Genomic DNA, 25,696 nt, shown 5'->3' on the forward strand with positions numbered 1-25,696 from the left:
GCCGCATTTGGACGACTCTATCGATAAGCCAAGCAAACAATGCAAACACACCACTCCTATGAAACTATGAAACTATCAATCTATTATTGGCTTTTCAAGGGAATCACAGCTAGTGTGAGCTCAGCACCGTAACTACAAGATCTGTCTGGCCAACGTCTTGTTTACTATCTACCTGCAGCTATGGCAAAGCCAAATCCTTACCCCGAACTGAAGTTCGAGAAGAAAAATAAAAAGATGCAAAAGGTCCCCAGTTGTACGTCGTCAAAACTTTCCAATGCAATACCACTGAGTCTGGTGCTAAAGCCACAACCTTGACTTCTATAGATGCACGTATTCAAAAGCGACCAATCCCACATCCACCAGCCGCCTCTCCCTATGCCGGGGCGAAAATCCCCAAAGTGGTTTATGTTTCAACCAATACACCGTTTATGAGCGCCGCAAAACGCGTGCAGAAGCTGCTCAGACAAGCCGAACGACGCGCAATATCCAAGATTGATCTGAGCGATAAAGTTAGCGAGAAGCAGAAGCTTTCCCAGCTTACGGAGAGTACCGAGAATCTTAAAAAAGAGGAGGTTTTTATCAAAGCGACGGGTCGAGCCATTGAAAAGGCGATGAGCGTTGGGAAATGGTTTGCGGAAAAAGAGGAGTACGCGATCAGAGTGAACACTGGAGCCGTGATGGTGGTTGATGATATTGTGGAGGATGAGAAGCTTCAGCGGAAACAGGAGAAAAAAAGGGAAGAAGAAAACAATGCTATTCCGGACGCACTTAAAGAAGCTCCGCATGAACTTGATGCCATTGCGCAATCCACGGATGGGGCCAACCACACTGCTGGCCCATTTCAAAAATCGAAACCCGAAACAAAGAAGCGTAAGAGGCAGAGGAACGAGGCAGTCGATGCAAATGGGGAACTCCTAGAGTCTCGCACTCGTTGGGTGAATATGGTAGAGATTGCGGTCACGTTGAAATGAGGTTGTACCGAGCATAGTTTGCACGCCAGAGCGAACAGTACAATTTGGAAACACCGGTTGCGACTCCCGCCGTAATACGACCATACCTAGACTAGAGATATAGATGCGCGCCATGAGTCCCCAATACGGGACGGGACGGACCGCGGAGCTTCAATAATTGCGGACACCGAACTCTCGTCATCTTCAATTCACAATCATTGGGGACCTGGGACATTTGTGCAACTAGCACGTCCAAAATATTTAAGGGACACGGTTGCGTTGCGTCCTACTTTTGAAAATCGGTTTGAACATGCCTTCCTATGGATTTTTCCGGCTATAGACAGATTAGCGAGTCTATGGATTACCCGAATGCATAACACCCGCTGCTGCGCTGCAATTTCCCGGTACAGATACTTTACCCTCTGCTAGGAAGATATATATTTGAGGCCTGATTCCTGGATATTCTGCTATACTAGAGTTTAACCATTCTCCGAAGCTACAAATGGCCGCAATAAACATTTACCTCTCAATGACATGGAGGACGCTTGGATCCCTGGCGTTGATCAAGCGAATAGATATTCATAGTCGTGGATCAACTCATACCTGGCCGATCCGGGAGCCAATTGCAGTATGAGCTGTACATGGACACAAACCATGTCAGTATTGCGAGTTGCCTGCGCGTGGTAGTATGCCGAAGTTGTTTTTATTTTTATTTTTTAAATTCTGTTTCCGAGATCGAGGTCTAAATAGTTCAGAGGCTATCCATCGCAATAATATTTATTGATCTAAGAACAGTGAAAATACAATATTCTATCACCCTCATGAACATCAGATACATTTCCTGGTCAAGCTGCCCTGCGTTGGTTGACCGGCTGATTCCAGCTAACTCGTAATTTCCAGTGCTCAATTGTTGATGCCTCCCCACAGTGGCGGGAACAAACTTCGTCATAACAACAAGGCTGTAAATAGAATTCCCTTCGACCCGTGTATATCCATCTTGTTTTCTGCAAGGAAAAAATAAAATCAATTAATTAATAAATACACAAAATAAGTAAGCACCGATGAATAACACGAGACTCAATCCGTCCGACCCACCACCGGCCTACGAAGAAACAGAGTCTCACCACCGGGAGCAATCCATCCCAACAGAGCCACTACGACCTCATGCCCACCCTGAACCTCCGCCGCAATCAACTCCATCGACTAGTATCACCGCGCAACCTCCTCTGCCCGACCTCTCTGATATAACTCTAGATGGCACCTTGATTTACCCAACCACACCCCCCGCCACTTCCCTCTATGCAGTCTCACAGCACCTCGACCTAGGTCACAGCACAATAGATGTGTCCCGGCTAGTGCCCCGCCGCACCAGCAGCGGAGCCCTTAGCGCCAATCCAAACCCGCGCGACAAGGTCATCTACAAATTCAATCGACCGGTAATAAATGGCCCAGTGGAAATTGCCGGCCAACGCCGCAGCACCTTGCCCGGGATCGTGCTATTGAAATCCACCCGCCAGCTGCTGAAGACGGGATGGGTGCTATGGCATGTATATAGGAACAAGGAGTCGATGGTATTCCGCGTGAAACCGACGCGGAATCCGGAGCGACAGGAAGTGCTGGAATGGCAGGATGGGTGTGGGGCTACCGTTGCGATTGAGACGTTGGCTACTGATCCTGACGACCCTCAGGTTGATGATCGTGGAGTAAGACGGCCACGCTTGCAGATTGTCTCTGCTACGCTGGATGATATGATGATGGATGTTCTGGTGACGGCTTGGTGCGCGCGGATATGGATTACATATAAGCTTAAACAGGAGGAGGAGAAGGCCAAGAATATTCCAAGTATGTCTTTCTATTTCTTGATTTCTTTCCCCAGTAATTCCTCCAACTTGACGCCTTCTCTTGTATATCTTTTGGAAAATTGACTTTTAAATATACTAACTCCGTTCCTAGCTCGTGAATTGGTTAAACAGCGACTGAATTATGCTTCTTCCGAGCAAGCAACCGTGGCGATGTTTGGGCCAAAGCCGAGATAATCTTGCTCGTTGATGACCGTGACGTGTATTTTGACTTCGTTCGATCGAAGGCTACGTATCTACTTTCCTGATGAGATGGAAGTTGGTATTTCCATACGATACTGTGGCGATGGGATTGAACTACTGCTGCTACCATGATTGCGACGGGAGGTACGAGTACGATTCGTATCAATTCCCTAGAATTTCAGGGGTATTAGATCAATGCTCAAATTCTAATGTAAATATTTATGCGACACAAAAAGCAACTCCGATATAACCGATATAAAACCCAAAACCCAAAGGCAACAGGACATCAATATACAAGGGGATAGATCATTGAATAAAAACGATAAACTTCTCATAACCTAACTTCCCAATCCCATCTCCCTCAGCACACTCCCAACTAACTTCCTCTGCTCCGCAGCTCCCAACCCCTTCTCATCCGTCTCCCTCAAGCATCTCCCCACCGCAACCGTAATCTTAACCGCCTTCGCCGAATCAGCATCCCCACCAGCCCCCTTCCTCGCAGCTGAACAATCTACCCAAACCTTCCCATTCCTCCCAACAGCAACCTCAAATCCACCCTGACTCTCCAACTTCGACCCAAGTTCCTCTAAAACCACAACACCACTGCCCCCCTCACTTCCGCCCCTCATCATTAATCTCTCAGCCAATCCCGTAGATATATCAAACAACATCCCACCCACTAACGGCCCCAGGCCGCCAGGTTCCGCCTTCCTCGTCGCCGGGTTCACACACGTAAGCTCCACCTCCCCGCCCGTGTTGCCGACACCAGTCGATAAAACACGCGCATAGACGAGGTCGCCGTGCTTAAGGAGCGGGCGTGTTTTGCGCGTCGCGCCTTCGAAAGCTAGTTGGCCCAGGAGTGCATGTGGAGTGTGCGGGGTTATGGTGCAGTGGAAGTAATCGACGCTGGAGTGGTGGATTTGGGCGATGAGGAGGTCGTTGGGGGAGGGGATGTAGCGGCGTTGGGGGAAGGTGTGGAGGGTTAACGCGTTGCGTTTGGGATCGGTGGTTAGGAGGCCTGCTTGGGTTGCTGTTATTAAGGTTGTGTTGGTTTTGTTGGCGGGAGTTTCGAGGACGCGGAGGCCTGAGGAGAGCTTCGTTGTTGTGGCGGGCTGGTTCGGCTGCTGCAGTGGGTAGGAGATTGAGTCGCCTGGAAGGACGAGCAGGGGGGACGAGGATGTCATATTGTATTGATTTAAATACGGGTTTGACAATACTGCGGGCTGAATCAGGGCTGCGGGCGAGCCGCTGGCGGGCAATTCGGGGAGCTGTGGGTAATGAAGAGGATGGCTGGTCACCAATCAAAGCATTGACCCAGCGTCAATTGGAAGTAAAATGATGAAGGGATTTTTTTTTTCCGGCATGCGCCCCTTTCGTTCTACGGTGAAGGGGATCGAATAGACTGCAAGCAACGCCAGAACCTGGTGAATATAAATTGAGGAACGTCCCGGTTGAAGATAGTTAGAGCTGGGATGCGGAAGTTTTGTTATCGATAAGGGCTTCAAATATCACGTGATGTGACTGCCCCTTGATGTCTTGGCACTATCAGAAACTCCGCTTGAGACACTTCTTGTAACAGATCATCAGGGGAGTGACACAGTTTACATTGCTACCAATTTTGATAATCAGTGCAAATCTGTCAATTGTCATGCATCTATTGTCAGAGATAATTGGAGAACTACTTCCGCGGGGCGGAGGATATTCATAGAATTTGGAATTTGTGCTCCAGGGCGCAGGTGAGACGGTCAGTTGAGAAGGGTATGTTTTATGTGCATATCATGTATCAATGCCAACTACTTCCTAGATCTGATAGCAAAATCCAGACTCGAGTCCCTGGTGACTTACCACATCACAGAGAACTCAATTAAACACAGCACATCCACAAATAGGCCACGGAACAACCATCGGTCGCACTAATCCCCAGACCAAGGACAGCGAGAGCGGGGTCCTTGTATCCTTTTTATATCTAGGCATCCTGCAAACGACAAAAGTCAAGAAAAAACGAAACACAAGTATAATGAAAGGAACACTGATAGATACGAAGTATAATGAAAAAAGGTTAGGGGGTAGGAAATGCCACAATATACGAAAAATGTCGAGATATACAGGGCAGTGTTGGCGATACAACTGTTCCCCCCTCCAGAGTCCTGGCGTGTCAGAGGCTGGACACTGGGAACTGAAGTAAGGGGTAGTTTCTAACTCTCAGCACGTAAATCACAGGGTTGAATCTGAAGATGTGTCCGTTCAGGCAATGAATGTTCTCTTTCTGAAAGGCATGCGTTCCCTAGTACGACCAAATCGGAATCGGTCTAGGAAACCTCCTCTGCCATTGCCTCTGCCATTGCCTCTGCCATTGTTACCACCATTCTGGCGGCCTTGGTTGTTTTGGCCATTGTTTTGGTCGTTGTTCTGGCCGCTGTTATTGTTGTTGTTGTTGTTACCTTGACCAACAGTAAAACGGATGCAGTCATCCTGGGCGCCGCGTTGAGCAACCTAGAGAATAGTTGTCAGTTTTCGTGTCTTTTAGAATTAGTGGGATCCCAAGGAACTCACCGGCATGACCACGGGCTGATGGTTGCTGGCTGAATTAATAGTACAGACACGGTAGACACCAGGTGGGAGGCCGCCATCAACCTCAGCTCTGAGTCCACCTTGCCCGTTACCGGGATCATTGATCCCCTTGAAGAAGACGAAATTGTCCGGGTCCGGGGGGGTCTGTGTGTTGATATTATTCCCGAGGCTTTGAATAGTGACATGGCTGTGGCCCTCGATATTCCCACGCACGAGTTGCTGAGGAGCCGAATAGTAAGTGATGTCGGGATTGGTGAACGACCCAGCCACGAGGTTTTCAACTTGAATATCCACGTTGAAACTCTCGTTTGGTTCGAGGTCTTCACCGGGTGCCGGGTTCAAAATAATACAGGAAATCATATTGTTACGAGAAGGGATATCGCCCATAACTGTACGCAGCTTTGATTAGGTTCTAGCGCATCGGGCAATAGACGTAATCAATAGCATAGAACAACTTACCAATACCGTTGCAAGAGCCGCCATCCCGTTGAAGACCATTGGTCAATGTTTTCCCAGTGCAGAAATTGATAAAGTTGGCGTCGTCACTTTCATAGACCATTAGCATGTATCTATACTGGGAAATAATGGTTGCGAGACTTACGTGAGGGAAGCAGCTTGTCCTGCTTCTGCTTGAGCGGTTCCGTCGTTCTTGCTGGAATCCTGAACGTTGTTGGGGTTGAGTAGAAGTTCATTATTGTTCCCACCGTCATTCCCACCGTCATTCCCACCGTCATCCCCACCGTCATCCCCACCGTCATCCCCACCGTCATCCCCACCGTCATCCCCACCGTCATTCCCACCGTCATTCTCACCGTCATTCCCACCGTCATTCCCTCTGTTTTTTCCCCCATTGTTCCCCCCATTGTTCCCCCCGTTGTTTCCGATGTTATTTCCGCCGTTGTTTCCACCGTTTTGCTGCTGGCCTTGGCCTCCCTGGACACCCTGTCCGTCCTGACGCTGACCTCCCTGGACTTGGCCAGCCTGGCGTTGGCGTTGGCGTTCTTGATCTTGCGCGGCCTGGCCACCTTGCCCTGCCTGGCGCTGACCTCCCTGGCTTTTCTCAGCCTGGCGTTCGCGTTCTTGATCTTGACCGGCTTGGCGTTGGCCGCCTCTGCTGTCCTGAGCGGCGACTGCGGCTTGGCCACCATTCTGGCGAGCCCGCAGATCCGCCCCGACGACTACATCGAGAAATCCAGACGAGAGAACCAGGGCAAGCAAGAGGTTTTTGTACTGCATGCTGTCAAACACTGTTTGTACAGGTTATGGGGAGCAACAAATCTATTTCTGAATTCAGATGTTCTGTTTTTTTGCCCTCAAATTATCTCCACGAAATTCTTGAATTCGAAAAGGAAGTTATGTAGATTCCCGGAATGTGACGTGCCGCAAAATGTATGTAAAAGTAGGGCCCGCTGCCTCAAAAATAAAGAATGTAATAAGACAAGAGATATGTGAAGAATCTTCCACGATCAACGTGGAATTATTTCAAAAAATGAATGGTTTGATATTTCTCTCTATATGGAGGGAGGACGGGGGGTGAGAAAAGAGTGCAATCCCTCAAAACGACCATATGGACAATCAAAACACGAAGACTATTGAGGGAGGGAGAATGGCAATGCAAGAGGAGAAAGGAAGAGAAGGAGAAATTGAAATAATTGAAATGCAAAAGGAGAAAACACATTTGGACGGGAAAAACAGGAAATGTATAGCTGTATCACAGCTGCCAAGCTGGCTATATGAAGGATCGATACGGAGAACGCATATCGAACGCATGAAGCGAGAGTGGTAGAGTGAAACTATCTTGACATCCAAGCTGTCGCAGGACAGATGGGGGCCAGCTGCAAGGGATAAAAATACCCACCATAAGCCGCCAAAAGGAGAGTGGTTCCATTTTGGAAAATGAAGGTACGTCCCCGCCGGGGTCCGATTAAACTAGTAGTTAGTGAAGACTCTCAAAGTTCTGGATGCTGACGATGCATTCCCTGAGAGTAGCGTTAAGGAGGTGAGGTTGAAGAAGTTTGAGCCCAAGGAGCAAAGAAGATGGGAGGTTGTTGCAGATGCGGCTTAGCGCAGGCCGCTGGGGCTGACATCGTCGAACAAAAACTGCCGCACTTCGGTATCGAGCCGGGTTTCTTCAAACAACCATCGCTTGGGCTGTGGGCTCTGCATTAATTCCTGCTGTTCTCCTTACTTGTCCTGTTGTGTTGTTGTTTTGTTCATTTTGTTCCATTTCGCAGGTCCTGATATTCGCCCAGCCGTTGGCGACAGCGAGCGGAGCCCTTCTCATGAAATGTATCCGCCACACCACACCATGGGCTTGCTACCTAGGAAGATGAATTCGAGTTATCGATTTGTTTGACGTTGTGGCGATTCTCATTATGTGGCGCATTCATTGTGGAGACACTGAAGAGCAGCAGTGAGAGAAGCAGTTGCAGCATCAGCGACTTTTTCACATTAGTTTGTCCCTTTTGGCACCTCATAGAAGCCTTGAATAATTTATCTCTTCCGTACTAGACTCGCTAAATAACTCTCCCCCCCCCCCCCCCGGGGGCGGATTTCTCTAATCTGTACATCTTGTTTTGCATTGGCATGGATGAGCCGGCAGCTGTGAACGGATTTCGACATGTTGTTTCGACTGACGGTAGTACCTGATCATTTGTGCCGTGCCATGTGTACCAAACTACCACAATATCCCTACCGATGCTTTTCACATTTTTGTCTCTGGTGCTCCTACGGAGAATTCTTCCTAGGCCCAAAGGGCGCAGCGGGCGTGACAGCTGTCATCTTTTAGGGACACGACGGGCGTTGCAGGGGACCCTGTCTGAGATCATCACTCTGGAACTGCTTCCATGACATTGACTTGGTTCAATTATACACTTTTGTCCATACCCAGCTTCCCTGGACTGGGGGATAATCTAGCCAAATATTTCGCAATTTCGCGCCAGGTGGCTCCGTGAGATCAACTTTTCAGAAAAGAGATCCTGTTGAATTCTGAAACTCATCATCAAACCCATATACTAGTTCAACGCTCTTTCGACATCCTCTGTGAACAGCCTTTTCTTTTTCATCGCGTTCTTGTTCCTTCCTCTGAATTGCTCAGACAAACAAATGAATGTTTCGATTTAACTGCCAAAGACAAGTCATTGGGCGGGGCCATGAGATGATGAGTTAATAATTCAAACTCCCTGTCTTGGGCGCTAGAAATTGAAAGTTTACAAAATGTTTGATATTAAGGTCACTTGCTTGAGTGAGTTATATTCTGCTTCAAGTACTTCCAGGAATCCTTGAGTGGAGAGAAGCAAGAGACTCAGTGCCAGTTCAACATTAATAACAACCCCAAGGCACAATAATGGGTGATGAGTTATCAATGGACGGCGGTTGAATAGCGACTGAATACAAATGTACTGTCCCCGTCTAAGGTCTCGTAAACGAATATTTACCTACAGAAAATTAGGCGGAAACGGCGGGCCTTGACCGCCCGGTGGGAAAGATTAAGGGACCGGAGCAGAGCCTTTTCTGGCCCCGTAGTGCTCTTTCCCGCTACGTGCCACCAGCCCCTTTTTTCTAATTCAAACACGGCTGATGATGTTGAGAGAAACCGTAGCCTACATCCACCACAGATATTCTGCTCCCCCGCCGCAAAAGATTGCTCTCTACGGCTTCTACATAGGCCATCTCATGCCCGTCTCTTTTCCCATCACGCGCACCCAGAAACCAAACTCGCATCCTTCAGTCCGGTTGGTCTATCCTCTCTTCACAGGGTGGAGGGGAATTGGTTGTAGGACATGGACTATCATGTCCCTTGCTTTACTTCACTGGTACAGCAGGTGTTTAGGTAGTTTTGCATGGGGCGTACGACTAGAATTCTTTTTCTGGTAATTCCTGTCTTCTGTCTGTGGAGAAAGACCTGACCTACCTATGAACACGGACTTATTAACGTATCTGTTATTCAGATAGATATGTACGGTTACGGTTAATATATTTGGGATATTTTGATGAATTCGCCCGTAGCCAGCCGAACCTTTTTTTTTTTTTCCCTCGTTTTGTTATTGTGCAGGTATGTATGTACTGTGTGTGTACAGTTTATGTGATGTAGCACATGTACACGCGACTCTGAAGTTAAATAGCTAACTAGCTATCTGGGTATGCTTTGGTTCTGCTAATTATTTACACGAATGTTACATGTACATACATGAGGGCTGGGGTAAGATAAGGGCACGCACCTATATATACCTTTTAAGTATGTATGTACCTATGTACCTAGCTATGCACCTGTGCATGCACACATATGTACATATAGATATACATGGCCCCATTGTCTTGGATAGGAAGTTGAATTGTATGATTTCCTTCTACATTGAGCGAACTTCATGACATATTGGAGAAATGCGGGGGGGGGGGGGGGGGGGGGGGGAATAGAGAGGTAAGATGGGGAGGAAATGGAGGAAGAGGTGAGAAAGAGTTTTACAGTGAGTGATGTGCGATTGTGCACACCCCCTTTTTTGCTATCCAGCATACCTATGTAGGTATGTATCAGCTAAGATTGATGGTACCAGTACTAGAAATCGACTACTGGAACGAGTTGGAGGTGGATGGGAAGAGGGAAGACGCACGGGCTGCTAGAGAACCATAGCTTTATTTTATTTTATTTATTTTATTTTTTATGTTTATTGTTTTATTTTTTGTATTTTGTATAGGTGGAGCTTGGAGCGCTAGTTCACTAAATATGCAGAGATGGAATCTGTAAATGCCATGTTGACCCTCTATGCAGTTGATAATGGAATGGATGATAGTGATTTAGGTACTACTGAAATGAAATCATACTTCATTTTTGTCTTCGTGTTTGTTATTCTTTTTATTTCTCATATTAGATGTTATTTCCTTCCCCCCCCGGGTTCTGCATAGAACATCAAAAATGTGCACGAGGTATATTTTTAACTATATGCAGCATGGGTATGAAATTGCAAAATTAGGAATATGGGGCGCAGGAAAAATACAAAGCAAAAAGCATCTTGATGCAATCGTAGAAAATAAGCAAAAGGTAAAACAATTATCCACCTAGCGTCAAAAAAAAAAAGCTCATAATAATTTCCCCTCCATCACAAACGTCGCCTTCGCTGAAAGCGACACCCGGGACACATCTGTGCCGGCCTCATTCAACCTCACTTCAACACACAGCTGGCTCGTCCTCCCAACATCCACGCCCTGTTCAATGGCGTACGCATGTCTCGAATTCTTGCCCCCCTTTTGCAGCGCCAGATACGCTGCCAGGGCAGAGCAGCCGCTCGCTGACGCCGCCTCTTCAAGCCCTGCCGCAATCACCCGCACCCGTAGCCGCGTGATGTACGGTTCCTCTGTGAAGTCCGTCTGCAGCTGCAGGAAATACACGCAGCCGCAGAAGGGCGAGGGGGCGTCTTCGCCTACGCGTACTGCCCAGCCGGCATCCAAGGTGGGCTCAGGTGCATATCCCGGTTCCAGCCGCGAGAGGAGCGAGGGACACGAGGTGAAGTCCACAAGGGTGAAGGTCATCCCCGGAGCGATGGAGAAGATGGGGTAGGAGCCTTTCATCTTGGCGGTTTCTTCGGGGTGCGGGAGCAGCTGGCGCTGGACGGCGATGACCTCATCCTTGGTAGTTTCGCGGGCGTGGATGTGTACGTTATGCGGGATTTCGATGGCGGCCACCCGGCGCTCGGGATCGTAGTGGGCCTGAATGAGACCGCCCTTTGTCTGGAGGGTGCAGTGGCAGATTGTCTTTGCGGTTTGTTGTTCCGTTTGGGTTTCTGCAGCGGTTGGGTTGGACCAGTCACCGGCGGAGATGGAGACTTCGCCCTCGAGCTTCTGGAAGATGTAGTGGGCTGTCCCGAGGACGGCCTGTCCGGAAAAGCTCCGTTCTTCTGTCTTGCTGAATATCTCTAGTTTCCGGGGTAGACCGGGATGCGGGGCGTCGTGGAGGAAGACAGTGTTCACGTAGCCGAATTCTAGGGCAATGCGCTGCTTTCGAGTCTTTGAAAGAGCATTGTTTCGCACGCTTACAATCGCTAACTGGTTTCCGAGATATCTAGAGTTGGGAGATGTTAGCCCAGAGGCACACACGGGCTGATATCTTCCACAGAGGAGCAAGGACTGGTTTCAAGAAATCAACAATAGGAAGATAGATGCCGAATATCTCGATGCTAGTCTAGCAAAAAAGTGGGTTAAGGGTCTACCTTTTCGCAGTAAAGACATCCGCGACAACTACCAAAGCTCATTAGCTATCCTCCGCCCTTCATCACGAACAGGACTTCAGGTATGCGAAGGGGTTAGATTGAATAGCCAGCTACTCACCAAAAGTATGCGGTCCCGCCGCCATGATTGTCGTGAGCAATGAATGTATGTGTATGAATAGGATATTCAAAGAAATAGAGTTGGTAGTTAAAGAAAAAGTACTATGGCGATAAGAAGACAAAAGGTCCGCAGCAGGGCATCAATCCCACGGGTAGTTCGTTAGTAGACGATAATAAATTGAGAAATATAAAGGGGAATAGGAATAACTGTAAAATCATGATATTGAGGTGTTGGTAATTATGTCCCATCCAGATAGCATTTTGAATCCCATGGGTTGGATAAAGGAAAACTTTGGGCGGTGAGGTCATTGTACGGAGCCAGAAGGCACTCGCCGCAACCACTCAGGATATAAGTTAACTTAGAGAAATGGAAAATCGGATCACGATAAGGGGGAGGAAGAGGGTAAAAAGGAGGAAGGAAATTGACAATCGTTTCACTTCCATCATTCATGTCATTTCTGTTCCTGTATGATATATTTCATGGGCAAGTGCTAAAACGAATTAACTAACTATAGTTACCTCTCATTAACAACAGCTTCGCACCCCAACGGTTGACAAGCGCAAGCGCCACCAAATTCAGGATTGATATTTACACCCAGAAGAAAACCACTACCTTTTTATAGGTTTAGTAGTCTTCCATCCAAAATTACTAGTGTTCCCCAAATACATCTTGAAGTTCAGAATAACTGCGACTTGCTTAGGTCAAAAAAGATCTTAAGCCATGGCTTGGCTCCTACCAGCTGTGCCCAGCACTCCTCTATATACGGAGTACTCCGTACATTGTCTTGCTCCTGGGCTTCTCCAAAGATCTTAGGCTTACTATTATTACAGTTGGAGGAATTGTAACAGTACGTTAGGCCCTGAGAACACTAAACCTATAAAAAAAGTTGTTGTCTCGTGTCTGGGTGTTGCAGCGTAAATATCAATCTTTGCCGTAGAGAGAAACCCAAACCTTTTCCCTCATTTAAGCTACCCCTACCCTACCAGTTGCCCAGACTTAAAATATGATTGATCTTTTGCTCAATTAACCTTTTCCAACTCCTGTGATATGTGGAGTCGATTGCCAGTTAAATTCTGCGTCCGTCCTTCAAATTGCCAAGTTCCAACCAGTTCAGTTTTAGCTTCATAGCGTTCAAAAAACAAGCGCTGGTGGTTGGGGCGACTTGTGACTGCAGAAGACTAAGTTACTCCTCCGTATGTACGCTGTAGGGGACTGCTTTCTATCTGTACCCGGTTGCTGGGTTTGGGTATGTATGTATGTATGATGTATGTGGAAGCGTTTCGCCCCTCATAAACGGCCGGACCAATCACCAATATCTGAATACTCTTAATATCTGGTAGGGGTTGGTGATATGTAACTTACAGTATCTCTCACAGTCTTGGCTATTTGCTCATTGAATAGCAGTTATTGTAATTTGATTGTGTGTGTTTCAATCGCAAAATTGTGCAGTAGTAGTTAGAAGAAGTATATATATTCATTATGGACCAGATTCCACACTACTATTTTGAATGGATAGTTACATGTTGCAGTAGGCTCCGAGGCTCGGTTTTTAGCAATCAGAGAGTTGGTCATTTGAACTTCCTTCTTCCCTTTGCCTTAGAAATGAATGTGAATATCTGCTGGAATGTAAAGGGCATGTTGTTTCTCGGTGGTCTCCATGAGAAAAACAAGAACTGCACAGCTTCAGCTTCAGGGGGGTGATTGACAGCTCCATTCGCACAAAAAAAAAAAAAAAAAAAAAGAAAAAAAAAAAAATCTCTTTCTACCTGCGTGATATAACAAATCAATTATTCTTCAAATGACAGTTTCACCAGCCCTTCTTTAGCAGCAATTCGATGAGTGGATCTGCGAATGAAGCATGTTCCATTCTCTATTCACTCTGTCACTCTGCAATGGCATCTCTCCTTAAATAACCCTCGTTCATTCCCAGGCCCCGGCCCGATTTCGAGGGAGGCTGCTGAGAATACATATATATATATATATATATGGGAGATGGAACGGTGAGATGGAAATGGCAATGCACATACCCTTCCCGCTCTCCGATGGTTTAGATAGTGACAACCTCGGTAGCGGTCTGCATCTCGCGCCCGCACATATATATATATTGTTTGTTTGAATGCGCTGTGACATCTCTAGGTGTCTCGGGGTCTTTGGAGGGTCCGGTCAGGGTAGAAAAACTCGTTTTTTTCTGTCTTTGTTGTCAAACAGGGGGGAGAAAGTTGGATGGGGGGGGGAAAGAGCGGGAGGAAAAAAAAAGAAAAAAGAAAAGAAAGAAGGAAAAACCACAACTGGATTTCATACAAATGGCCGAATTGTCACTTGGTGGCCAGGGATGATGGTGATGGACAGACAGGTGCCAGATGCGTGCTGTGGTGGAGGAAGGATATAGCAGCTTGCATTTTGATCTCTTTGTTTTTGGATGCAGGGGAGATATTTATGTAGTTAGTCGTAAATGTAAAGGTAACTTATTTAACTTATGGCGGAGAAAATGTGATGAACCAAGCTTTGGGGGAAGGCCGGGGTTGTTTGTTTCTCTTTCTCCTTCTCTCTACTTCCATACGGATAAAACCTCTAGTTATTTACCTTCATTATTTATCTATTTCCCGGGTCTCGTTCAGGCGTTTTCCCCCCCAACCTTCAATGCTGCGTTAAAACGGTTCTCTTCCTATTATTCAGATGGTGGGTGGCCTGTCATCTAACTTAACTCCCATTTTTTGTAATTCCTTCTGGAAATTCTCTGAACAATAGGGGCTGTTCCACTGTTGAGGACTGATAGTGATTGTTATACAAATATTCAAAAAGATCTAATGAAGAATATGATTTTTTCCCTGATACATTCATTCATAACTTCCCCCCCCCCCCCCCCACCCGCGGCTCACTTCCTCAATTTGAATATACATACTTCCTTCATCTGAATGTCAAATTCATTAAAAAAGTTGATAAGGGCTACCTACCTACCTACCTACATACATACATACATACATACACACATATATATACATACAGTACATATCCTACCCTACATATATGCAAGGGAAATCCATCCCCGCCTCGGTCAGTTTCAACCTTTCCTTTCCTTTTTTTCCTTTTTTTTTTCTTTCTATGGCTTTGTGCATTTTTTTTTTCTCCTACGACTTCATTGCCCAGGTTGCGCTTACGCAAACTACACCGACCTCCTAAGCGCTAGGGAAGCAAGCCAGTTACATACCTAGGAATAACTACATCACATCATCCATCCCCCGCAGCGGTTGACCTGTATACACACCGACCCTCCTACCTACCCCAAGTCCCTACATACATCATCATTTTGCGGGGAGCTTCCCTGCATCAATAAATAGTCTTTTTTTTTTTTTTTTTTTTTTTCTTTTTACATATATAACATATTTAGTCCAATCAGTCTGTACTGTAACTACTGTAACATGTCACACGGGGGCATAAGTGTCAAATAGGGAAAAAAAGAAAATCTTCCGTGCGTTTCCTCACACCTTCTCTCTCCCCACTTTTCTCAATATAAGTCATGTCAATTGGCTTGTTTGTTCGCGACTTGTTGTCGCGTAGATATGCATGGTTATGTGTCGTTTTTTTTTTTTTTTTGTTTTTATTGGGTAATTGGTGCGATATTTTCGTGAGAGGGAGTTCCTGATGGGAGAGAGGAGGGGAGGGGGCAATGCATGCTTGTGGGAGCTACGGCGGGAAAAACTTTCCATGTGGCGGGGAGGGCGGAGGGGAATGGTCTTCGTCGGACAGGCAGGTGTGTCCCCGTCCGTCCCTCGGTGGTTTGGAGACAGTGGAAGATGAGCAGAGGGAGACCATGTTTGACGGAGGAAGTAGGATCATAGTATGGTAGTGGAAGGGAGGAGGAAAAAAAAAAAAAAAAAAAAAAAAAAAAAAAAAAAAAAAAAGAGACTGAACAATTCCGTTTCGTGGGATCATATTGTTTATCCCATGGGCTGGATAACTGGCCCGCATACATGCATGACCAGGTACATGTACCTTGTACCTACATGTATACCGGTGTAGGGAAGGCATGCAGGACACAACATGATGCAGGGCACCCCGATACCCCGATGGACCCCGAGTGGATCTTGCCGAGGAGCACTCTCCTCTTCCCGAGGGGGCTTGGGGGATGATGAGGATATCCTTGTAGAGGAGAAGAGACGAGAAGAAGAACATTGTCTTCTTCCACTGTCTGGTTGACAGCTTCGGGGTTAAAAAAAGGGGGGACTACAAAGTATCAATGTCACTTAATGTGATCCTGGGTAGGGAAGGAAAAAAAAAAAAAAACATTCAATCAAGTATATCCCACTCCGCTTCTTAAGTCCTTACGGAAAGGTGTGTATCACGGGAGGTTGGGGGCATGGATATGCGCTCCGCTCCACGCTCCAGTCCCCTCCGCCACATTTTTGACATCTCGAGGTCGTAACTCAGGCGAGCATCTCCAAGGCCCTCTCGGCCCTGGAAAGTAGTTACTGCACAGGTGTATCGAATGCGTCATTTGTACAGTTTCGCCACTGTCCTGTTTCCCCTTTTTTGATATTGCACACACAAGGGACCCATGCAGTTTATGAGCACGTTCCTGAGTTAAATAAACCGGGGTGGGTAGTTGGTATAGTATGTACGTACATACATAACATAGTAGTAGTAGTAGTAGTAGTAGTAGTAGTAGTAGTAGTAGTAGAAGACGAAGAGAGGCAAAGGAAGATCTGGTGCGAGGGTATGATAGTGGTGTGTGCTACTCCGCCCATGTAGCGTAGGTTGCACTTGGGGATGTAAACAAATGTAACTTGTTCTCATCGCACATAGCAATTCCTAGCCATCTCCATGAATCATGAAGGAGGCAAAATTGTCAGGCGGTAGAGGGATGGAAGGGGGTGGTGGTGTAGTTGGGTTGCAAAATGAAGAAAACAACATAAAGGAGGCAGAGAGAGGGAAACTTGTTTTCGACTTGATATTTCACTCTGCATCATGGGGTCTTTTTTTTTTTTTTTTTTTTTTTTTTTTTTCCATTAGTTTCGCAAATAATGCAGCTAGATAGAGCATGTCGAAAAGAGGCCGGAATGTTCCCCTCTTACTTATTGTCAGAATTAATGTACCAAGACCACCCCCCCCCCCTTCATCCATGGAGAGATTTTGGGCTGCCGGAGAGACTCATTTACTGGGCTGGCTTAGCCATTCATGTCATTCATGTCAACTTGCTACAGGGAAAGTAGGGAGGGATCAAACGTCGGAATCTGCGTTGTAGCTACCGAGGTTCTGTATAGAGTATGGGACACGTGACTTGCAGTAGCCGGGAGCAACTTCCAATGGGCCGGACCAATGGCCGGAGGGTCCTCATCCGCTATTCTTCTTCTTCTTCTTCTTCTTCTTCTTCTTCTTCCAGAGAACATTCCGTTGGAGGACCGGACCGGCGAGATGGAGGAACAGCAGCAAGAGGATGATGATTATGTATGTGGCCGGACTTTTTACGACAATAAATAAATAAATAATAATAAAATAAAAATAAGCGGCGTGTTGATGAGAAATGTGAGAATTCTCGCCGGAGCTTTCCTTTTTTTTTCGAGATCTTTCCTCGCACAACACAGGTCGACGTTATTGAACTAGTTAGTTACTAGTTACTAGGCTAGTTTAGTTCGAAAGACAATAATAGCCGCATCATCGACACAGCTTCTTCTGCGTCATCGATCGCAAGCGTATCGAAGTTCCTGTATTTTCGGTTTCGGAGGGAGGCGGGCCGGGATGGGGCTTCATCGTCTCCGCCCACTGCGCCTATCCTATGGGGAGGGGAAGGGAGGGGATTTTTCCAGGTGATTCCAACGAGTGTGACGGCGACAAGGAGGATTTGGCCCAGTCCAGCCAGTCCAGAGACGTTCCGGATTCCGGGGCCTGTGGGACTGGAGGCCGGAATCCTTGGAAAACTGGGGCTTTCACACAAAGCTAGCTGGGGTGTGAAGAACTTAAGAGGTATCGTATCGTGCCTGGCTGGGTATCTGGGTGTTTGGATGCCTGGATGCCTGGATGCCTGGGGCTGTTGAAGGTTGGAGAGAGGGGGAGGGGGATGGGGATGGGATGGATGGACGGATGGGATGGGTAGGAGGGTGAGCGAGATTCTTTGATTCTTGATTTTCATCCACACTCCCTCAAAGCATCCGATATTGACTAGTATATTATTAACTTAACTATTTACTCAAGGGCATGGTCGAGGCTCGAATAGGTTGTTTTCCTCTCCAATTGCATATTATCTGTGTGCGAGGGAATTCTTGATTTCACCAGGATAAGTTAGTTAAACCTCAAACCAAGATGTGAGCAGTCTCTCATCAGAGTCTCAAAAAAAAAAAAAAAAAAAAACGCCCTCTAAGCACCGGGTCGCCGGTTCGATGTCCGCCATCCAGGCGCTTGTCAAAAGTCTCCACAATATGTTTCTTTTTCTGTTCTTGTCTCGCTCTGATTGACCTGCAAGATGGTTCCATCGATGTGGCTCACAGGCTTCTTTATTATTATTATTATTATTACAGACAGCCCTAAACTTGAACAAGGTAACTTACTACGTACTCCGCAGGAGGACGTAACTAAGAAAAAAAAAAAAAAAAAAAAAAGGATCCATCCATCTTACCCCATTTTCGGGTTTGGGGGAGAGAGACAGGTTCGCAGAAAAAGCAAACCACAACGACAGGAGGGCTGAGGAGGCCGAGAAGGCGAGTGGAATTATGAGACAGGGAGTTTCACCCTTTGACATGCAACCGCAGTTGTCAGGAACCCGCAAGTAGTTGAGGTGATTTGTCTCTCCTGGCCGTGCTACTCGTGGCAAATGTATTATTAGTGTTCAGTCATCTATCTTGTATGTATGGAGTATTTAATTGATAGTTAACTATCATGATTGATCCAAGGGTTGTACTAACTTATACTGCGTATATATAATTATATAAAAACCGAAAACAGCGGGATTGGCTCAAGGCAAGCATCATGAAAACAGCCGCAGAATTCTCAATAATAATCGAGGAATATTCCTGGCAAGACTATTAATAAAAATTAATAACTAGTGGAATAATCAATACGTTTTCCATAACAAATAACAAAAAAAAAAAAAAAAAAAAAAAATTAACCAGAATAGACCAACCAGTGGCCTCAGTCAGGGTATGGTATGCAAAAGTGGAACACCGCAGTGGCTTGCTTTGGAAAAAAAAAAAAAAAAAGAAAAAAAAAAAAGAAAAAAGCCGTGTCAGAATATTCTGATCAAGATTGCTCTGGGTGCTGAGCTCAGTTGGATCTACAGGCTCCCAAACCCTCTTAAGTTAGCTGCTGGGAGCTGGGACGGGGCAGGTAATATGGATGATTGGATTGGGATGGGATAATTAATTAATTATATGTAAAAGCACCTTCGTAGCACCGACCGACCGACCTGCTGCGGCCGCTTCTGGTCCATCCAGAATTCACCATACATAATAAGCCCCGTCCGTACATATATCGATCGTTAACTCGGAGCTTATAACTGTTTTCCCTCCTTACTCTACTCTACTCTCCAAGGCCTTGTTTCACCCAGTGTGGTCGTCTGCGAGGAGTCTCTAAGGCTGTTTGAAACACTCCAGTTGCTCCAGTTGCTCCAGTTGCTCCAATTGCTCCAGTTGCTCCAGTTGCTCCAGTTGCTCCAGTTGCTCCAGTTGCTCTCTGTATCTTTTATTCTATCTATTCTTTTTCCTCTTGATTCCAACCCAGACAGGCAATTTTGGTGCTTTTTTCGGTGCTTGCCCATTGACACTGACTGATACCATTTGAAACGCAATTATTGTCTGCTTTCTGCTGGTGGTACTACGTGTCCACTTGCTGGAATATAACTCGGAGCCATTCATTATCATCAACTTCCTAGAGTTCTTTTGTAGCAGAAACCGCTTGCTTCTCTTAAGGTATCGTTGTTTCTGTTCCCCTCCTCCCTGTCGCTCAACCTTGATTCAACAACAGAACTCTCAAGTCAATATATTAAACAACATGGCCTAAAATCACTTTCATTCTTGTGCAATTCCTTATTTCAATGTTTGGATACTCCGAACAATAGCTAATGATATTTTTCGACTGCAATTAACAGTGATATTCTCTCATTGTTGATTGTTTTACGGTTGTGAGATACCGGCCACCACAGCAACCGAGAGTCCCAATATCTCTCTCACTCACTCAGCATAACGCTTATCATGGAGGATGCTGTGACAACGTGTAGCTATAAACACTTGTCGTCGACATCTTCGTAACTTTCTCAACAAAACCTATTTGGAGTCATTCAAACCCTGTCAGAGCTGGCGTCGTCTCTGTTGATCCTGGGGTCTCCAACTTTTTATATCACAGCCCAGTCTGTCTGGACTTTTTGCTGGTCACTCTTTTCGCCTCTTTTCGCATTATATCAACACCAACAACCATACCCACCGCCCACCCCACTCACAAGCCCTTGTCACTACTGCTACCATTATAACATCTTACCTATTCTTTAACCATGGCGGGTCGTCAATACGCCAGCCCTCAATCCAAGGAGGATTCTGCCTGGGCATGGATCGCTGAACACTACAACCAACCAGAGACCTATGAGATCCCCCTTCGTACCATGTACGCCCTGAATTCCACCGTTGGAGCTCATCCCCCTTTCTCGCGTCTCCCCAAGAGTCCTGGCGCCGCCCCTACTTCGCCCTTCTCCCGTGAATTCGACGGAAACGCGTTCCCTCCATCGCGTCACAACCCCGGACACAAGGAGGAGAAAAACCCCGCGTTTAACGTGAACACCGCTGCTGCGCTTTTTAAAATGCATCTCATGTCCCAGATATCTCAATTGCCTTCTCAACCATGTTCTCTACCCCCCAACTTTATTGCTTCTTTTGTCCGCCGCTGTTTCCCGGAAAATCTCGCGCTCGTCGACTTTCCCCAAGCATTGACCGCCCTCGACTACCTCCGAGACCTTGAGCAGCGTCGGGGAAAAGAGATCAAAGCTGCCTTGGAGAAGCTTGGAGTGCTTGACTGCGCCTTTGACAAAGATGATCTTGCCAGGCGGTATCCGGGGGTTGCGAGCTGGATCGATTCGATCATGGAAAAGGATAGAATTGCTGCTGCTCTATACTCACAAGTTTACCTCCGTCTTAGACATTGGGTAAGCCACTAACACTAACCTAAACGCAGAATGAATGAATCCTTGTCTTCACACTTGTATGCTCATTGCTAACATTGATCTCAGACTCTAATTAATGAGATGCTTCTCCCTCCTTTCAACAAAGCACACTGCGTCGCCATGCTCAATACTCTTTTCCCCGCCGTGATATCTGTACGTCCTGCTGCCCACGTTTGTGAAAGGTTGCTCATGGAAGAGCGACAGAGGTTCTTCAGGTACATATGCCAAGTAGAAGATAAAGGTCAACGCGTGCTTGACCCCCTCATTTCAAAGGACAAGCGGCCAGGGGAGTCTACAGGATGGCCGGTGGTTCATGAATATATCAACAAATACATGTTCTCGGCAATTGACATCATCAACGAATGCTTCGAAGTCAACTGCCGCGACAGCCTCGAGGAACAATCTGGATATTATGGACATAACAAGGGCCGAAAGGTCGATTCGGGAATCAGCTTTGGATCCAACAGTGACTACCACCGCCCGTCAACCAGCAGCAGCTCCGGCAACACGAACAACGACAACCACAATAATAACAATAACAACATAAACCACAACTACAACAACAGCACGAGCACCACCTCCAGCAGATTCTTCAACAAACCACTCCCGCCATCCCCAACAGCCAAGGCGGCGAAACTGCCCAAGTCCAGCAAAAACAGTGGCAGCTCCACCCTAGAACGCATCGGCAAGGAATTGCGCAAGATGCGCTCGCGCGGCGACTTCATCGAGAACAAAGTCAAGCCACCCAAATCATCGCGTACCGTCGGGGCGCTCCGCAAAATGCGCTCGGCGAGCATTCTGGGCGAACGCGATCGAAGTCTTGGCAGTAGCCATGGCGAGGACGAGTTTGACGCTGAGGAGTTTCGACGGAAGCGGATGATTTGGGAGGCGAAGCACAATCATACCCACAGCAACAGCAGCAGCAGCAGCAGCAGCAACAACAACAACAACAACGACAACAACAACAACAACAACCACAACAATATTAAGGCCAATTCCAATCACGCACAGGCCGATGGGGCAAATCCTCATTTGAAACATAACAAACGAGTCAGCGCGTGATTTATTATGTTTTTAACGTTCATTACCCTTTGTTTCAATATGTTACAAGAATGAGCTGGCTTTTATTTTTTCATTCTTTCGTTTTACAATTGTTTATCAACTACCACTTTCTTTCCTTTTTTTTCCTTTTTTTTTTTTTTTTTTTTTTTTTTTTTTTTTTTATATTTCAACCCAACACCAAGGTATGTGAAAACGAAATCCGATCGCTTATGGAATGACACGAAACATGAAACTGGATGGCCCGCTTTATTAGTCTTTTTCTTTCGCTTTTTATGGAGTTTTATCCTTTACTTTGATTTTTCACTCTCTCGTCACGCCTGGTCGTCCGTCCTTCGTTTAACAAGTTATGATGATGGAGAAAGACACGCTCTTTTACTGACTGTAATGATATATTTCCCCCCCTTCCTTCCTTTCTTCCTTCCCACCCCCCCTTTTTTTTCTTTTTTTTTTTTTTTTTGTCTGTGGGTTTTGACTACCACTCTACATGCGCGTTCCATTTTCGCGTGCAAGCAACCCAAAGTCGAAGTCCGTTCCAGAACGGACTTTTTGGTGTACCACCTCGATATCTAGGATTTCCCTTTTATTATTTCACGATGTTCTCTCTTGACTCTGTTGGGAACGCTGGAGCAAAAAAAATAAAAATAAATAGATAAATGCATTGTTGAAAATTGTTGGAGTCGCGTTCGTTGCTGCTTGATTCATTATTCATTATGGCGATTACAAATACCGATGCATCCAAAAACTCTTTTGGACATTGCATTGTGTACCTTGCAATATTCCCCCCCCCCTCCCCTTTTTTTCTTTTTGCTACACAGCGTTGGAATTAAACATTTTGGGGCGCGGGAACGAGAATCTTAGGATTATTTCAGCTAGTGTCTGGTTCGATTTCCTCGTGGACACATGGCATGGGTTTTTTCTTCGGTTTCTCCTCTTTTTTTTTTTCTGTTGCCTCTTTAGGCAATACTTTTTCCCTTTTACCTTTTTCGGAATCCTCCCCCCACAAAAAAAAAAAAAAGAATCAGAGACCTAAAGCATGACTGATTCGGGTCCACGCCGAGGGAAATAAAAAAAATTTAAAAAAAAAATGCCGCAAACAGGTTGTGTTACGTTAAGAGCGAGGAGCGGGCAAAAAAGAGAAAGGGGGAAACACGTGGTATAACGGCGAAGGAAAAAAAAAGGCCTCAATCTTATTTTAATTCCCTCTTTTTTTTTCTATGTTGAATTTCTAAAAAAAAAAAAAAAATATCATGGCTCCCCACGAGGAGAGAGAATGCAATAATATGCGGAATGCAGAATGCAGACAGGGTGTGGCGATATGAACAGGGCGTGAGGAGAACGTGGAGATATTCCTTTTTTTATTCCTTTTTTTCCTTTCTTTTACTTATTCTTGGACCTTCTACATGGTCATTCTTTTGAGATGAACTGCCTGATGCAATTCATTTTGAATATGCGGGGTGAGAGAGCATAGGGCAGGGCGGGGCGGGGCGGAGCGGGGTGGGGGGGGGGGGCGTGCCCGTTGCTGTATCTGCTGCAATCTGCTCTCTGCTATTCTACTACGCCGTATGCCTCTCAAATGCATGCATACCCCGGATACCTTTGAATGTGGTTTTCTTTCCTGGTTCTCTGTTCTTTATGTCCAGCTGTGTGATGTCAGCTGGACATTTGATTCATTTCATTTTCTTCCTCTCTTGGGGCTGCTGCTGGCTTTTGTTTTGAGATGGAATGCGGGCGATGAAAAATGAACTATTTCTGTTTTTCTTTTTGTGCCTTTTTTTTTGTGTATCTCTCTCTTTTCTTTTTTTTTTTTTTTTATTCGCCGGCGAGTTTGTAACGTATGTAGCTGCTCTGTACTGCTATGGGAAATGATCGAGAAAGGGGGAGGGGAAAGAGAAGAGATGTTGTATTGAATGAAGTACAAAAAAATTAAATGAAAATAGTAAGAATAAAATCACTTTAATAACTGTAATTGGTATACTCCAACTATTCGGGCGTCTACACTTCCTTGGTCCAAGGTTGTTTCTGCTACTATATAATAATAATAATGTTGGGGGTCCCGCGGTTGATCGGCCCTTCTACCAGCAGTGCGCTGGTGGTGATTGAGCTCTTTTGCCCCAGTAGCCTACAAATAATAATAATAGCTATCGACAGCGAGAGCAGTTCGCTAACAAGCCGAGGTAAGCTTTGTGGGGGGGGAGGAGGAGGGTTGTCCACTCCGCTACACACTCCCCATTCCACTCCATCCCAACCCATCCACCACCTTGGGGATGGGTTGCTTGCTTGACGCAGTTAATAATAAATAATAATCGATCCAGCCAGCGGGCGCCAAATACCTACCCCCCCTCGACGGAGCTATTGTGTCAATTTTATCCCGAGGTCGGCTCGGATACGGCTAGATAGATCCCTTGCAGCTGCGCTGGCTGAACCCTACATATATATCCGCACCTAGACACCCATATTAATGGAATGGCAAAACTGCCTGTATTATTCTGGCTTGCATGATGATAATAAGACAAGCATCAACAGCTGACTGATTTACCCCGTGCTGCGTCTTCTCTGGTTGGTCGAAAACAGGATCCATATTAGATACTGTACTGTTCATCAGACAAAATTAATTATATATCGTAATAATGGATCCGGGAAAGCAATTTGGCAGCGCCCTGCCATGGGCTGAGCCAGCTTGGTGAGTTTGCAGCGAACAACAAGCCCTGCTATTTGCGGGCATTCTCACTCCATCTGATTTGTTCTATTGTTTTGGTGTAGAATGACTATACATAAGAGGTCGGAAATCGGTGCATTTTGTTAACATTCGGATGGATTGCAGGTACTCCGGGCGTCCCTCACCATATTACAACCAATCTCATTTCAGACTGCGCGATGCAGTGCGCAAATGGACGGAGGAGGTACGTTACTATCTGTCTCTCTATCTCCAACTTAAAACTTCCGCGTGAAGGAAAAGATCGTATGAAAAGGGGGAAAAAAGTAAAAAGAAATCCGTCCTTCAAACTCACATATTCGCTACATGCTCCATTTTGCATAGAACGTCGTTGATAAAACGGACGAATGGCGAGAAGCCGGCAAGGTGCCGGATGAAGTGTATCTGAAGTGCGCACACGACGGACTCCTGCTCCCAATTGCCTTTGGCAAGTCCATACCGGAGGAATTTGCACATTACCCCATCATCGGTGGCATCAAGGCCAGTGAGTGGAATGGGTTCCACGACCTTGTGTTGTGGGATGAGTTGTACCGTGGCGGGGCCATTTCCAGTATCTTCGTGGGGTTGGTAGGTTATTTTCATCAACCTCCCCCCCGCACTTCCCGCGGTTGGAACTCAGAGATGTGGTATGTTCCTGTGTACGTACTGACTTTATATGGCCTGTTTCTCTAGACTGTGGGAGCACCACCTATTAGGCAATTCGCGTCGCCGTGGTTGCAGAAGAAGATTTTGCCGGAGATCCTGAGCGGGGAGAAGAGAATCTGCCTTGCTGTTACGGAGCCGTCTTGCGGATCCGATGTTAGGAACTTGACCACGACGGCTGAGAAATCTGCGTGCGGGAAGTATTATATTGTCAATGGAGAGAAGAAGATAAGTTTTTTCTGAAGCACAACTTTCT

General features: G+C 46.3%; 9 protein-coding genes across 10 annotated transcripts; 5 read left to right on the plus strand and 4 right to left on the minus strand.

Moving 5' to 3' along the window:
* The first annotated feature begins 44 nt into the window (after window positions 1-44).
* Window positions 45-1,847, plus strand: BDBG_00444 (uncharacterized protein). Its single transcript, XM_002629152.2, has 2 exons — window positions 45-253; window positions 325-1,847. The coding sequence occupies exons 1-2, from the start codon at window positions 181-183 to the stop codon at window positions 969-971; spliced, it is 720 nt and encodes a 239-aa protein (XP_002629198.1). The 5' UTR covers window positions 45-180; the 3' UTR covers window positions 972-1,847.
* A 63-nt stretch (window positions 1,848-1,910) lies between these two features.
* Window positions 1,911-5,548, plus strand: BDBG_00445. Of its 2 annotated transcripts, XM_031719886.1 has the most exons (3): window positions 1,912-2,792; window positions 2,904-3,136; window positions 3,229-5,173. In XM_031719886.1, the coding sequence occupies exons 1-2, from the start codon at window positions 2,012-2,014 to the stop codon at window positions 2,984-2,986; spliced, it is 864 nt and encodes a 287-aa protein (XP_031575798.1). In that variant the 5' UTR covers window positions 1,912-2,011; the 3' UTR covers window positions 2,987-3,136; window positions 3,229-5,173. The 2 variants fall into 2 exon arrangements, with proteins under 2 accessions (XP_002629199.1, XP_031575798.1); XM_002629153.2 differs by having other exon boundaries at window positions 1,911-2,792; window positions 2,904-5,548.
* On the minus strand, window positions 2,779-4,464 carry BDBG_00446 (exosome complex component RRP40). The gene has a single exon (XM_002629154.2). The coding sequence runs from the start codon at window positions 4,174-4,176 to the stop codon at window positions 3,331-3,333; it is 846 nt and encodes a 281-aa protein (XP_002629200.1). The 5' UTR covers window positions 4,177-4,464; the 3' UTR covers window positions 2,779-3,330.
* BDBG_00447 (uncharacterized protein) lies at window positions 4,660-7,947 on the minus strand. The gene is made up of 4 exons (XM_002629155.2): window positions 6,165-7,947; window positions 6,023-6,108; window positions 5,546-5,952; window positions 4,660-5,485 (listed from the first exon to the last, which is right to left on the minus strand). Exons 1-4 carry the CDS (start codon window positions 6,797-6,799, stop codon window positions 5,237-5,239), a joined length of 1,377 nt encoding a protein of 458 aa, XP_002629201.1. The 5' UTR covers window positions 6,800-7,947; the 3' UTR covers window positions 4,660-5,236.
* BDBG_16106 (uncharacterized protein) lies at window positions 7,131-9,595 on the plus strand (the record flags this gene model as incomplete). The annotated part of the gene is made up of 4 exons (XM_031724121.1): window positions 7,131-7,345; window positions 7,383-7,465; window positions 7,504-9,435; window positions 9,514-9,595. The coding sequence occupies 3 exons, from the start codon at window positions 7,131-7,133 to the stop codon at window positions 7,626-7,628; spliced, it is 423 nt and encodes a 140-aa protein (XP_031575799.1). The 3' UTR covers window positions 7,629-9,435; window positions 9,514-9,595.
* A 663-nt stretch (window positions 9,596-10,258) lies between these two features.
* BDBG_00448 (uncharacterized protein) lies at window positions 10,259-12,680 on the minus strand. The gene is made up of 3 exons (XM_002629156.2): window positions 11,885-12,680; window positions 11,767-11,794; window positions 10,259-11,618 (listed from the first exon to the last, which is right to left on the minus strand). The coding sequence occupies exons 1-3, from the start codon at window positions 11,907-11,909 to the stop codon at window positions 10,640-10,642; spliced, it is 1,032 nt and encodes a 343-aa protein (XP_002629202.1). The 5' UTR covers window positions 11,910-12,680; the 3' UTR covers window positions 10,259-10,639.
* A 4,722-nt stretch (window positions 12,681-17,402) lies between these two features.
* On the minus strand, window positions 17,403-18,631 carry BDBG_16107 (uncharacterized protein). The gene is made up of 2 exons (XM_031724122.1): window positions 18,608-18,631; window positions 17,403-18,140 (listed from the first exon to the last, which is right to left on the minus strand). Exon 2 carries the CDS (start codon window positions 18,009-18,011, stop codon window positions 17,505-17,507), a length of 507 nt encoding a protein of 168 aa, XP_031575800.1. The 5' UTR covers window positions 18,012-18,140; window positions 18,608-18,631; the 3' UTR covers window positions 17,403-17,504.
* A 1,729-nt stretch (window positions 18,632-20,360) lies between these two features.
* BDBG_00451 (uncharacterized protein) lies at window positions 20,361-22,215 on the plus strand (the record flags this gene model as incomplete). The annotated part of the gene is made up of 2 exons (XM_002629159.2): window positions 20,361-21,005; window positions 21,090-22,215. 2 exons carry the CDS (start codon window positions 20,361-20,363, stop codon window positions 22,083-22,085), a joined length of 1,641 nt encoding a protein of 546 aa, XP_002629205.1. The 3' UTR covers window positions 22,086-22,215.
* A 2,497-nt stretch (window positions 22,216-24,712) lies between these two features.
* On the plus strand, window positions 24,713-25,683 carry BDBG_16108 (uncharacterized protein; the record flags this gene model as incomplete). Its single annotated transcript, XM_031724123.1, has 4 exons — window positions 24,713-24,765; window positions 24,907-24,985; window positions 25,123-25,365; window positions 25,471-25,683. 4 exons carry the CDS (start codon window positions 24,713-24,715, stop codon window positions 25,681-25,683), a joined length of 588 nt encoding a protein of 195 aa, XP_031575801.1.
* Between the last annotated feature and the right edge of the window lie 13 nt (window positions 25,684-25,696).

This window comes from Blastomyces gilchristii (genome assembly GCF_000003855.2).
Source record: "Blastomyces gilchristii SLH14081 genomic scaffold supercont1.1, whole genome shotgun sequence".
NCBI lineage: Eukaryota > Fungi > Ascomycota > Eurotiomycetes > Onygenales > Ajellomycetaceae > Blastomyces > Blastomyces gilchristii.